The following is a 13,905-nucleotide window of genomic DNA, read 5'->3' as shown; positions in this document are numbered from 1 at the left end:
CTTCCAGTCCACTCACTTTACATCGGCAGGAGGGAGTTCTCTGTATCCTTATGTATGCCATGCCATCCCTCTGTGGCCCTCTGTGGCTCCCTCAGGCCGCTGAATGAAGTTCAATCTCCCAGCAGTTCGGCCCATATCAGTGTCTTGCTCCCACCACCACCTCCAGAAACCCATCATCACTCCCTCAGTGCTTGGGACCAGCCCCTGTGCTGGGCGACACTGGTCCAGGGTAACCCCTTCAGTGTGTGCCTGGGTTGAGGGGGCCCCCAGGCTGCAGGGTGGAGGGTTTAGGAACAGCCAAGCCCCGTGGGACACATTCAGGGGTGAGGGAAGCTTGAGGAGTCAGGAGAGATGACTGCTGTTAGGCTGCCTGGGGAGCTTGCACAAGCTGTGATCCCAGAATTGGGTCTGGGGAGGTAGAGAAGGGGAGGGAAGGGTGTCCCCGGCAGAAGCCATGGGGGAGGCTGTGGGGTGAGGCACAGGACAGCTTGAGCGTCACTGGCTCACACACCAGTTCAGGAAGAAACTCCTGATACCACTTTGTGCCCCGACCCAGCCAGTGCCCCACGGCCCCTCTGCCTCCTCACAAAGTCCAGGAAAGGAAGGTTTTGTCAGCCTCACCCTCACAGGTGGAAGCAGAGGCCTGGGCCCTGGTGTGATTTAAGCAGCACAGTGAGGTTGTAGCTGGGTTTGTATCACCCCCACCGGAAGCCACCTGAGCCTTGGGACGGTTCTGGTCAACATTCAGTGTCATCGGTCACTGACAGGCTCAGCAGCAAAAGTGTCTTGTTCTCTTCCTTCTCTTTTCGTTCCCTTGCTCCCCTTCTCCCTCCTTTCCCTATCTCCTTTTTTTCCTCCTTTTCCTTCTCCCCTCTTCCTTCTTTCCTCCCCTCCTCCCTCTTCCTTCTGTCTCTCCCTCTCTCCTTTCCATTCATCCATCTCTCCAAACATGGTGTTTGGCTTCCTGCTCTTTGGACGCCCCACCCAGGCCCTTCACACACCTCCCGGCTCCTGTCTCAGGGCTGCCCGTGTGCCAGGTGCTCCAGCTGGTGCTGCCCTTGCATTGTCTCCAGACTGTGCGCGCCAGGGCACCGAGGTGCTGGAGACCCTCCCCACAACACATACTCCAGAATTGAGGAAGGGTCTGGCCTCATGCATGGTGGGATCCCAGTGCCCGGCCCAAGCACTCTGTTGGATAATATGGAGGTACAGAGAGGTTAAGTGACTTGTCCAAGGTCACACAGCCAGTAGGCAGCAGAGCCTGGGACTTCACCCCAGTGTCTGCCCCCAGCCTGTGTCCAGCGCATTCCCCGCCTCTTTTCTCTGCTTTCCCCTACTTCTCCTCCTCCTCCCTCATCTTTGCCTCTGTCTCCGTCTGTGTCTTCTCTTGACGCCTGTTGCCGCTCACTTGGGCCTTTGAGTGGAAGCTCCCCTGTTCCCTTTCTGGCAGTTGCGGAAACCTGTTCTGCTCCCCCAGACAGAGAGAGGCCGCCGCGAACCCGAACTGTTCGCTTGGAGTAATCAGTTATTCTCCGTTTGTGTAGCCATGTGAGGATAATAAGCAGCCACCATCTGGGTGGCTCCAGGAGGCTGGCAGCGGGGGCAGGCGCAGGCGCAGCCACGTGAGCGATGCTGCACCCACGGAGGAAGTTTCTGCTCATGAGTCTGTGCTTTTTAGGAAGTTTCTGACATGGAAATCTCATTCCTGGGCTGTGTGTCAGGACGCCCCGCTCTGCCACTGACCACCAGGGTGCCCGCCCTGGGGACTCACCCGTCCCTCTCTGGCCTCCGTTTGCTGATCTCTGCAGTGGGCAGATGCCACCCTCGAGGCCACTTGAGCACAGATGGTTGGGGGAGGGGGGCGCTAGCAGCTACTGAGTACCCCGCCCCAAGTGCCTGGCCCACACTAAGCTCTTTCAAGGAGGCCCTCAGTGCAGCCCTATGGACGAGGAGGCTGAGGCTGCAAGGTTTCCATCCCTGAAGGCTGAGGCAGAGCAGGGTTCTGGGGAGCTTGCTCGGGGAGAATAGTGCAAAGCCATAGTCCAGGAGCCCCATGCCTCTTCCAGGCTGCAGAAGCTGCTGCCGGGCATGGGGCAGTGAGGGGCTGGGACAGACCCCGTCATGACCTCCTGTTGTCTCCCCCACACCAGGCTTCCTGGACTGGGTCCCCAAGAAGATGCAGCGGGTGGGCTGCGTGGAGCTGCTGAACACGGTGCAGAGGCGCGTCCAGCCGCGGCTACACGTCTTTGGCCACATCCACGAAGGTCAGTACGTGGTGGAGATGGGGACCTCACGGGCTAGGGGCTCCTAATGGACCCTCCAGCGGGGCCTCCCCTCCGTTCAGCCAGAAGGGAAGTAAATAGCCCATTCCTGCTGTTCGCTTTGTAACTGCTAACTGCCATATACACCCTGGCTGTCAATGAGCTATTGCTAAATGTTTAATAATAGGAAGATGATCGCAAAATCCTGCATGACTTAGGGGGTAAATTTTGCTTCCGGGGAGCCCTGCAACTCTGCTGTGCCTCCAGCCTGGGAAGTCGTCGGGAGGGGGCAGGGGTTTTCAGAGGAGGGGGTGTTGGGGCCACGACATGGAGGATGAATTATATTTGGTGAGCACACTATGAATCCCTTAAAACTGGTGGCTCTGTCTTGTTGCTTCTGTCCCCTGGGCCTGGCATACAATAGGTGCTTAATAAGTGTGGAGGGACTACGTGTGATGGTGAGGGTGATGTCAGCTCCAGGTCTGTCATCCACACGGCCACGCCCTGGCCTGTTGCTGTGTGCAGGTGTTCCCTAGTAGACCTCAGCCATCCTCACCTGAGCCTCATTTCACCAGTTTGGCACAGATGCCTCTTTTGGCTCCTTTTGGATATTTATCCCACCTGCCTGAGGCCTCGCTGTCACATCCCTGCCAGGAAGCATATTGGCTGCTGTGGGATGTCTGGACTCATGTGGTTTCCCCCAGAGGCATCTCCCGGCCTCCTGAACCTCTGTCTGGTTGGACCTCAGGCGTCCACATTGTCTAGTCCACATCAGATCGTTTTTCAGTTCAAAAGCAAGCAAGCCTCAAACCATTCATTCCCTGAGGGCCTCTGCAGCTCGTTTTCAAGGGGCAGGAGTGAGCAGACCTCGCCTGGCCTGGGAGTGGCTCCTGGAGGAGCCCTGGGCACAGACGAGTCATCAAAGCCAGATGTGAGAGGTCCTGGGAGAGATGGGCAGCTCACGTGCTGTGGGATAATAATAATGGCTGTCATTTTCTGCGGCCCTACTATGGGCATGTAGCTCCATCAGATCCAAATTTGCCTGTGACCCAAACCACACCCCCACACAATTGGACAGGCACAGTTGGACTCCAAAGAATAGGTCCTCACCTACCCCTCACCACTCCCTTCCTCCCCCAGCACCACACAGGGAAGAGGAAATGTTCCTTCTATCTTGGAGATGACCTGAGCTGAAGGATGAGGGGGATTCTAACAAATAAAGATGGTAGGAAGAGGGTATGGTGGAGGCAGAGAAAGTACATGACAATGATGATAATGATAGAGATGATGGTGAGAGGATGGTAGTGATAGTAGCAATGATGATGATGGTGGTGGCAATAATGACAGATGATGACCATGATCACAGTGGTGTTGGTAGTGATAATGGTGATAGTAATCATGTCAATGATGATGATGATACTGATGATGATGGTGATAGTGGTGACAATGGTGATGATAATGATAAATACAGTGGTGGTGATGATGATGACAATGGTGATGATGATGGTGATTGTGGTGATGATGATGGTGCTTATACAATAATGAGGGTGATAATAATGACAGTGGTGTTGGTGGTGATGATCATGATGGCATCAATGATGACATTGTCAATACTGATGATGATGATAATGATGATGGTGGTATGTTGGCGATAATGGCGATGAAATGATAAGGGTAGTGATGATCATGGTGGCATTGGTGATGACAACATTCTTGGTGATGGTGGTAGTGATGATGATGTTGATGGTGATAGTGACGATGATGGCATTGGTGATGATGATGGTGATGGTGGTGGTATGTTGGTGATGTTGATGGCACTAGGGATGGTGGTGATGATGGTGGCAGTGATAATGGTGATGTCAATAATGATAAGAACAGTGATGATGATAGCATTGGTGATAATGATGGTGATGGTGGTGGTGATAATGATGATGATAATGATAGGAGCGGTGGTGATGATGTTGATTGTGATAGTGATGATGATGGCATTGGTTATGATGATGTTGATGGTGGTGGTGATGGGTATGATGGCGGTGGTGATTGTAGTGATGATGGCATTAGTGAAGATGATGATGGTGGTGGTGATGATAAGGGTGGTTATGATGATGTTGATGGTGATATGATGATGGCATTTTTGATGATGTTGGTGATGGCGGTGGTGGTGGTGATAATGGTGATGATAAGGATAGTGCTGATGATGTTCATGGTGATAGTGATGATGATGGCACTAGTGATGATGATGATGGTGACGGTAATGGTAGTGGTGGTAATGGTGAAGATGATGATAAGGGCATTGGTGATGATGTTGATCATGATAGTGATGATGATGGCCTTAGTGATGATGATTATGGTAGTGGTGGTGAAAATAGTGATGATCACGATAAGCGTGGTGGTGATGATGATGTTGATGGTGATGATGGTGATGCAGTGGTGGTGGTGATGGTGATGAGGATGGTGGTGAAGGTGATGTCGATGATGATGACTCACTGTGTGCTTCTCATGTGCCAGGCACTGGGCCGAGCACAGTACATAGATAATTTTCTCATATAATCCTCACAGCAAGCTTGGAAGTGGCATGTATCATTATCATCTCCATTTTACAGATGAAGGGATTGACCTTGAGAGTTTACTAGCTTGCCCCAAAGACATTCAGCCCATGGGGGCTGAGTGTCCTATGACTGCCACATCCACCTGACCATCCTCACTGCTCTGGCTGCTGACCTGATGGGTGTGTGCTTACTTTCCAGGGTATGGTGTCATGGCAGATGGGACGACCACCTATGTGAATGCGTCCGTATGCACTGTGAACTACCAGCCCGTGAACCCGCCCATAGTCATCGACCTCCCCACACCCCGGAACTCCTGACTGATCCCCACTGCCCCAGTCCTGCCCATTTGTGCCAGCTCCATAGGCCTGGTCCGGCCACCGTTCCTTCCATACTGAGTTGCCTGGACGACCCACTTGGCTGCGGGGACTGGCCTAGCAGGCGGGTCAGGGCCTTGAAACAACTCTTCAGCCTTCTGTCACCTGGAGTTGGGACCCTGCGCATCCCCATCAGGGGTTCTGTGCTCATTTACTTTTTCTGCGTGTACATCCTGCGTGTACCTCGTTAAAGGACCTACTAAGCTCATGGCCCTGTCATGTTTGGGAAATGACTGAATCTTCATTCTTCTCCCTTGGACGCCCTCCTGGTTTGGGAAGCTGCTGCTCTTCAATGGGTTTTGGAAGTTATACAAAATCTCCCTTTAACCATGGGTCTGTGTGGTGGCATGCCCCTGTGTTAGGGGTGGGTGGGAGGATTCGTGGGCTGCACACAGACAGTCCTTGCTCTCCTCCCAAGTGAGGGAGGAGACAGGCCCAAGAAGGAGGCCCTCCGAAGGAGCATTTAGGGACATCTCAGGAATTCAGACCACACCTGGCCAGGCCCACAGCAGTTTGCCTGGCATTATTCCCCTCTTCTTCTTCCTGTAGGCATTTTTGTTGATGTGAACAATGGCCTGAGTGTTCTAGGCATTCACTCGGCGCCTAGATGATGGGGGCTGCTTCTGCAGAATGAGCCGCTGGCGTGCGTGCCCAGGACCAGCTAGAAGGTTCCCAGTCATGGGGGGATGACCCTTGGTCCCACGGGGAACACGCTGCTCTGCAGAACTCGGTAGCCTGGATGGAGGGTCTGCAGGCTTAGGCTGCAGCAGGCCTACCATGGGTGTGAACCCATGTCCAGGCACGCACTGACACACATGTACGCACGCACCCCTCTTAACTGAACCAAGCGGGTCCTGTGTTTCTCTTTGCTGCCCCGCAGTGAGGTTTTGTTCCTTGGTGTGGCTTCCCTTGCACCGTTAGGATTCTGTCTGGCATGCCTGCAGCTGAGGAAGCTAAAAGGGCTCAAAATCCTCATCCCAGGACCAGCCAGCCCCGTGAACGGGAGGGTGGCACAGGGACAGAGCAGGCCTCAGGCTTCAGCAGCCCCACTTTGGACAGCTTCTTTTTCTTCTTTGAATTAGGACTGGAGGGAGTGGGGGCAGGATGGTGGTGGGAACTGGTAGGGCTTAGATGAGGGGCAGGCAGTTAGGCAGAAATGGCAAGTTCAGGGTCAGATTCTGTCTTTATTTAATATTTTGTTCATCATGGACTTTTTTTGCATTGATTTTTATTTTTAACATTGCGTTAAAGTAGTATTATTTGTCCTGATTGGTGATTTTTTTTGCACCCCCTTTACGTTGTTCCTCTGAGAGGAGGGTGCCACTCCCTCACCCAGGTCCCAGCCCTGGAAACCAGCCTACCGTGAGCCCCTTTGCAGATATAGTCTCATTTCATCCTCAGATGGTCCTTCAAGGTAGGTACTTTATTCCCCATTTTAAAGATGAGACGATTGAGGCCAGAGGGGTGTGGCAACTTGCCTGGGGGCTCACAGCACAAAAGGAGCAGAGGCAGGATCTGACCCTTGTTCTCTGACCTCACTGCCCTCACTTTGCCATGACCTGAAGTTATGTCCCTACAAAGCAATGCATGGTCCAAGGCTCTTTTGATGGTAATTTTGTTTTTAAGGGTCCTGTTCTAAACTGGTCTGAGCTCTGAGGAGTCCTGAACCCTGGGTGCAGCATCCTAGCATGCTGGGAGTCCTTTTCTGCCCACGCTGAGCTGGGCTTCTCGAGGGCTGGGGCTGCTGTCCCTGGAAGCCTGGCAGCAGCACTGTGTCTGATTGGCTGAAGCTGAGCGCCGTGGGGTGTAGGGCTCCAGGAATCCCATTTGGCTGAAGGGGTTCCTGTAGCCGGGGATGTTTACGAGGTCTCTCTGATGCCCCAGGCGCGGGACATGTGTGCGGTGGAGAAAAGCAAGCCCTTTCAGTGCCAGCTCCACTCAATTTCTGTGTGGACCAAGAACTATAAACTTAAAAAATTTTTTTTCCTAAGGTATCTTCAGAATATGGTGTATTTTTATGTGGAAAAGAAAAGTTATGAAGGCAGCTGTTACTTTAAGAGAAAATTCATTAAAAGTCCTCGAGATATGAAGATGACGGCGTGCTTCTCAATCATTTTGGCATAACTTGATTGTGGCTGTAATTTTTTTTTTTTTTTTTTTGTCAAGCATGTCAGACAATAAAGTCTTTGTAAAAAGAGAAGTCCGCGCAGCGTCTCTTCCTTCCACATCTCTGGGTGTTGCCTGGGACACGTGGGGGCAGCGTGGTGTTCTCTTGCAGAATGCTGAGGCCTGGACAGAACTTGGAGTCCGAAGACCTCCTGTGTGGCAGTGGTTGGTGTCCCTCTGCTTGCTTTAGCCTCCCCTGGGGCGGGGGGATCCCAGATGTGGTGGTGTGGGCAGTTCTGGGTCCTCTTGTGTTCAAATACTTGGCTGCCTGGTCTCCCAAAATAGAACGCCTCCAGAGGCCTTAGTGCTGGACTCTTCTGGAAGTGGCATGTTCAGCCCAGCCCCTGTGAAACGCAGGGTCCAGACATTGCCCCGGAGAAACACTCTTAGGTACAATGAGCCTAGTCTCAAAGTCCCCAAGCTGCAAAAATTCTGCCATTTTTATCCATCTGTCCATCCATCCCTCTATATATCATCTACCCCTCCTTCCACCATCCCCCATCCATCCATTCCCCATCCCTCCATCTATCCATCCCCCATCTATCCATCCATCCATCCATCCATCCCCCATCCCTCCATCCCTCATCTGTCCATCTATCCATTCCTCCATCTAGCCATCTCCCATCCATCTATCCATCCATCCCCCATCCATCAATCCATCCATCCCCATCTATCCATCCATCCCCCATCCATCAATCCATCCATCCCCATCTATCCATCCATCCATCCATCCCCATCTATCCATCCATCCCCCATCCATCTATCCATCCCTCCCTCCATCCATCCATCCCTCCATCCATCCATCCCTCCATCCATCCATCCCTCCCTCCATCCATCCCCCATCTATCCATTTGTCCATCCATCCCCCATCCATCCATCCCTCCCTCCATCCATCCCCATCCATCTATCCCTCCCTCCATCCATCCCTCATCCATCCATCCCTCCTTCCATCCATCCATCATCCACCCATCCCTCCCTCCATCCATCCATCATCCATCCATTCATCCATCCATCCATCCATCCCCCATCCATCCCTCCCTCCCTCCCTCCATCCATCCCTCCATCCCTCCATCTATCTCCCATCCATCCATCCATCCCGTTTATCATCCATCCCTCCATCCCTCCATCTATCCATCCCCATCCATCCATCCCGTTTATCATCCATCCCTTCATCCCTCCATCTATCCATCCCCCATCTATCATCCATCCATCTATCCCCCATCCATCCCTCCCCCATCCATCCATCCCCCATCTATCCATCCATCCATCCCCCATCTATCATCCATCCCTCCATCCCTCCATTTATCCATCCCCCATCCATCCATCCCCCATCTATCCATCCATCCATCCCCATCTATCATCCATCCATCCATCCCTCATCCCTCCATCCATCCATCTGCCATCTAACCATCCATCCCCCATCTGTCCATCCATCCATCCCTCCTTCTATCCATCCCCCATTCATCCATCCATCCTCCATCCATCCATCCCCCATCCATCCCTCCCTCCATCCATCCCTCCCTCCCTCCATCCATTCATCCCACATCTATCCATCCATCCATCCCCCATCCATCCATCTCTCCCTGCATCTGTCATCCATCCATCCTTCCCTCCATCCATTCATCATCCATCATCCATCCATCCATCCCCCCATCCATCCATTACCCATCCATCCACCCACCCACCCATCCCCCATCCATCCATCCATCCCTCCATCCCTCCATCTATCCATCCCCTATCCATCCATTCATCCCTCCATCCCTCCATCTATCCATCCCCCATCCATCCATCCCCCATCTATCCATCCATCCCCCATCTATCATCCATCCATCCCCCATCTGTCCATCTATCCATCCCTCCATCTATCCATCCCCCCATCCACCCATCTATCCATCCATCCATCCATCCCCCATCCATCCATCCCCCATCTATCATCCATCCATCGCCCATCTGTCCATCCATCCATCCCTCCATCTATCCATCCCCCATCCACCCATCTATCCATCCATCTATCCATCCCCCATCCATCCATCCCCCATCTAGCCATCCATCCCCCATTCATCTATCCATCCCTCCCTCCATCCATCCCTCCCTCCGTCCATCCATCCCTCATCTATCATGTATCCATCCATCCCCCATCCACCCATTTATCCATCCCTCATTCATCCTTCCATCCCTCCATTCAACCCCCATCCATTCATCCATCCCTCATCCATCCATCCCTCCATTCATCCTCCCATCCATCCATCCCTCCATTCACCCCCATTCATCCATCCATCCCCCATCCATCCATCCTTCCATCCATTCCCCATCTATCCTTCCATTCATCCATCCCTCCATTCATCCCTCCATCCCTCCATTCATCCTTCCATTTACCCCTATCCATCCCTCCATCCCTCCATTCATCCACCATCCATCCCTTCCTCCTTCCTTTCCTCCCTCTTTCCATCCATCCATCCTTCATCCTTCCCTTCCTCTCATCCATCCATCCAATCTACAAACACCACTGAGTACCTCCCATGGGTCTTGCTTGGGCTAGGGAAGTGGTGGCAGCAGCAATAGATTTAGGAGGTAGGATGGCAGTGAGGAATGGATGTGGGGCATGGGGGAGGGACAGCCAAGGATGGCAGGGGAAGTCGAGTGCTGTCATGGAGAAGGGGCATAGGAGCAGGAAGAACAGGGCTGAGGAGGGACGTGGCATTCTGTTTGGGACTCATGAGCGGGGGGAATCTTTGGGCTACACGGGGGAGGTGTTCGGTGGATAAACAGGCCTGCAGGAGAAACAGTGTCTCTGGAGCCAGATGTGGATCATAAACAAAGATGTGGGGCAGGGGAGACCTCCAAGGGAGTTGTGCAGGGCAGGGGACAGCCTGGGGAAGACCACAATGTGTCACCTCTTCATGGTGTTCTTCTGCTCTCAGACTGACCTCACCTGTCACCTGCCCCTCCAGAGTCCCTTCCACCAGGGTCTCACAGGGGTGTACAACAGCCATCCCAGGCCCTGGCTCCCCATCCACAGGCCACAAGGAACCACTCAGTTTGAGGGACCCCGGCTGCTGCTCTTGGCCAGCATGCATCCCAGCAGGGCTCCTGAGGAGGGGCAGGGTGACTCACGCCCGTAATCCCAACACTTTGGGAAGCTGAGTCAGGAGGGTTGCTTGAGCTCAGGGGTTTGATACCACCCTGGGCAACATAGCGAAATCCTGCCTCTACAAAAAAATAAATGAAATTAGCAGGGCATGGTGTCATGTGCCTGTAGTCCTAGGTACTTGAGAGGCTGAGGTGGGAGGATTGCTTAAGCCTGGGAGGTTGAGGCTGCAGTGAGCTGGGGTCATGCCAGTGCACTCCAGCCTGGGTAACAGAGGGAGACCCCGTCTCAAACAAACAAACAAACAAACAAACAAAACGTTTTTTATTTTGAAATACTTCTAGTTTTGAGGAAGAGTTGTAAGGCTAATAGAGGGAGTTCCTCCACACCCTTCAGCCAGTTTCCCCTGTATATTCATGATACATTTATCCAAACTAAGAAATCAACACCAGTACAACACTGTTAAATACAGCCTTTATTTGGATGTCAACAATTTTGACTAGTGTCCTTTTTCTGTTCCAGAATCCAATCCATGATCCCAAGCTGCATTTAGTCATCATGGCTCTCAACTGTCTTCCAGTCTAAGACAGTTTCTCCATATTTCCTTGCTTTTTCTGACCTTGGAAGTTTTGAGGAGTGCTGGATGAGTATTTTGCAGACTGTCCTTCAGTTTGTGTTTGTCTGCCATTTTCTCATAATTAGTCTGGGGTTATGCATTTTCGAGAAAAATCCCATGGAGAGGAAGGTGCCGTCTCAAGCCATCCATCTAGGGTGACGCGAGAGGAGCAGGATGCATTCCTGGTGATATGCGTCTTGATCCCTTGGTTAAAGTGATGTCTGTGGGTTTCTCCACTGTAAAGATATTATTCTTCTTTAGCCACATTCAGTTTGTTAGGAGCGAGCCACTAGGTCCAGCTCCACTCAAGGAGAGAGGAGTTAAGCCTCTCCTCCTGGAGGGAGGAACATCAAAGGATTTGTGGGCATCTGTTAGAACCAGCATGGTAATTAATCAATATTTCGGGGAGATGTTGTCAGGCCACGCCAATATCCCATTTCTCCTTCAAGTTTTGCCCACTCATTTTAGCAGCTGCCAATCGATCTTGGCTTCAGCAATTGCCACTGTGGTACTCACGTGGTGACTTTCTGTTTCCTCATTCCTTCTGCATTTATCCTTTGGAATTCTTCTGTAAGGAAGATTTGCCCTCTTTCTGCTGTTTATGCACTAATCTCACTCTGAACTCATTATTTTATTCTTTAGGTTAGAAACTGATTCTATCATTATCTGTTTTGTTGCTTCAATGGTTGTAGCTTTGTCCGCTGGAAGCTCTGGCAAGTTGGTTCCTGATTCCTTTTGCTTATTAATTTTACTTCCTTACTTTCAGGCACTAGAAGATGTTCTAGGCTCCTCTTATATTTACCTTGCCCTGGCCTTGGAATCAGTCATTTGTCCAGAGAGTCCTAGCTCCTTTTAGTTAGAAATTAAAATCTAGGGCCAGGTGTGGTGGCTCACGCCTGTAATCACAGCACTTTGGGAGGCCAAGTGGGCAGATCACTTGAGGTCAGGAGTTCAAGACCAGCCTGGCCAACATGTTGAAACCCCGTCTCTACTAAAAATACAAAAAAATTAGCCAGGTATGGTGGCGCACGCCTGTAGTCCCAGCTACTCGACAGGCTGAGTCAGGAGAGAATTGCTTGAACCTGGGAGGCAGAAGTTGCAGTGAGCCAAGATTGTGTCACTGCACTCCAGGTTGTGTGACAGAGTGAGACTCCAGCTCACAAAAAAAAAAAAAAAAAAAAAAAGATCTGGGTGGTAGGTGTGCTGGTTGCAACTTGTGGCATCACTGCTTCTAGGCCTTCTCAGAGACAGAGCATATTTAGTGTACTAACCCATTTATGCACACATATTTATCTATCTCTACCTCTATCCAACCACCCACCCATCTCTCTGTCAACCTACTATCATCTATCAATCATCTACCCCATCTCTCCATCCCTGTCTCCCTATCAATAGACATTAATTCCTACTGATAGCCCCACCTCCCATCCTGACCCAACAATGCAATCTCAGCAATGCAACTGATTCTTACCTTTCTACCTTGTTCATCTGTAAATTATTATTATTATTATTATTATTTGAGACAGGGTCTCACTCTGTCACCCAGACTGGAGTGCAGTGGTATGATCTCAGCTCACCACAACCTCCACCTCCTGGGCTCAGGTGATCCTCCTGCCTCAGCCTCCCAAGTAGCTGGGACTACCTATGCACACCACCACACCTGGCTAATTTTTGTATTTTTTGTAGAGATGGGATTCTGCCATGTTGTCCAGGCTGGTCTCAAACTCCTGGGCTCAAGAGATCCATCTGCCTCAGCCTCCTAAAGTGCTGGAATTACAGGCGTGAGCCACTGTGCCCTGTTGCTTATTTGTAACTTTTTTCTTTGACAGTGGATGGTAAGAAGCCTGGCTCCCACAATTACAATTTACTTGTGGATTTGTCCATTCCTAACATACCTACAGTCTATTGCTCATCTTACCCTCGTGAGCAGCAGTTTCCAACCAGAGTGCAGTGTCCACGTGCAGGCTTTTCATCTTCAGCTTTATGAAGTTATAGTGGTCAGTTCCTCCCCCATTGCCTTTCTGTATGGCTATGTCATCTGTTTGTAATACAGTTAGATTACTTTGTCCCTGGTCTGCATTCCATCCTGGGATCCCCTGATCTCCTGGCTGATTACTTATTTGCATAAAGTGACGTTCATTCTTCATTGTTTACTGTCATATGGGTTTTGACAAATGCATACAGTCTGGTATCCATTATACGATCATGGAGGACAGTTCTTCCATCACCCTAAAAATCCCCCCTTTCAGTCCCTGTGTGGTCAAACTGTCCTACCAGCCATGAATGAGTATTCCTACTGGTTCATATCATCACCAGAATTTGAGCTTATTATTTTAAAAAATTGTAGCCATTTGAGTGTGCATGTGGGTGTTTCACTGTGGTTTTAATTTCTATTTTCCTAATGACTAATGATGTTGAACATCCTTCATGTGCTTATCATTCACATCTATTCATTTGTGGGAGTCTGTTTGATCTTTCATCTCTTTTTAAAAAAATCAGATTGTTTTCTTGCTGTTGAGTTTTAACAGTTCTTTATATTCTGGATACAAGTTTTTTTTTTTTTTTTTTTCTCCCAGTCTGTGGGTTCTCTTTGTACTCTTTTAACAGTGTCTTTCTTGGAGCAAAATTTAAAAATTCTGATATAGTTCAATTTATCCATTTCTTCTTTTATAGCTTGTGCTTTTGGTGTCATATCTACAAATCAATTTCCCATCTCCAAACCCAAGGTCATGTAGATTTTCTCTCATGCTTCTTTTAGGAGTTTTCTATAGTTTTATGTTTTACATTTAAGTATATAATGCTTTTTTTTTTTTTTTTTTTTTGGAGTCTCGCTCTGTCACAGGCTGGAGTG

The 13,905-nt window shown here is 50.5% G+C and overlaps 1 protein-coding gene across 8 annotated transcripts in view; it reads left to right on the top strand.

Moving 5' to 3' along the window:
- Positions 1 to 7,379, top strand: part of MPPED1 (metallophosphoesterase domain containing 1) — a 97,685-nt gene extending 90,306 nt beyond the window's left edge. For all 8 annotated transcript variants that reach the window (XR_012418645.1, XR_012418646.1, XR_012418647.1 and 5 more), the window contains 2 exons: positions 2,151 to 2,264; positions 5,009 to 7,379. Coding sequence is in view for 5 of the 8 variants with exons in the window: in XM_074003583.1 (XP_073859684.1) it covers positions 2,151 to 2,264; positions 5,009 to 5,375 (481 nt within the window). In the remaining 3 variants the exon portion in view is untranslated. The remainder of the gene's footprint in view (positions 1 to 2,150; positions 2,265 to 5,008) is intronic.
- Positions 7,380 to 13,905: the final 6,526 nt, after the last annotated feature.

The sequence above is a fragment of the Macaca fascicularis genome, chromosome 10 (assembly GCF_037993035.2).
Source record: "Macaca fascicularis isolate 582-1 chromosome 10, T2T-MFA8v1.1".
Classification (NCBI taxonomy): Eukaryota; Metazoa; Chordata; class Mammalia; order Primates; family Cercopithecidae; genus Macaca; species Macaca fascicularis.
This window is presented reverse-complemented; position numbering and strand designations above follow the sequence as displayed.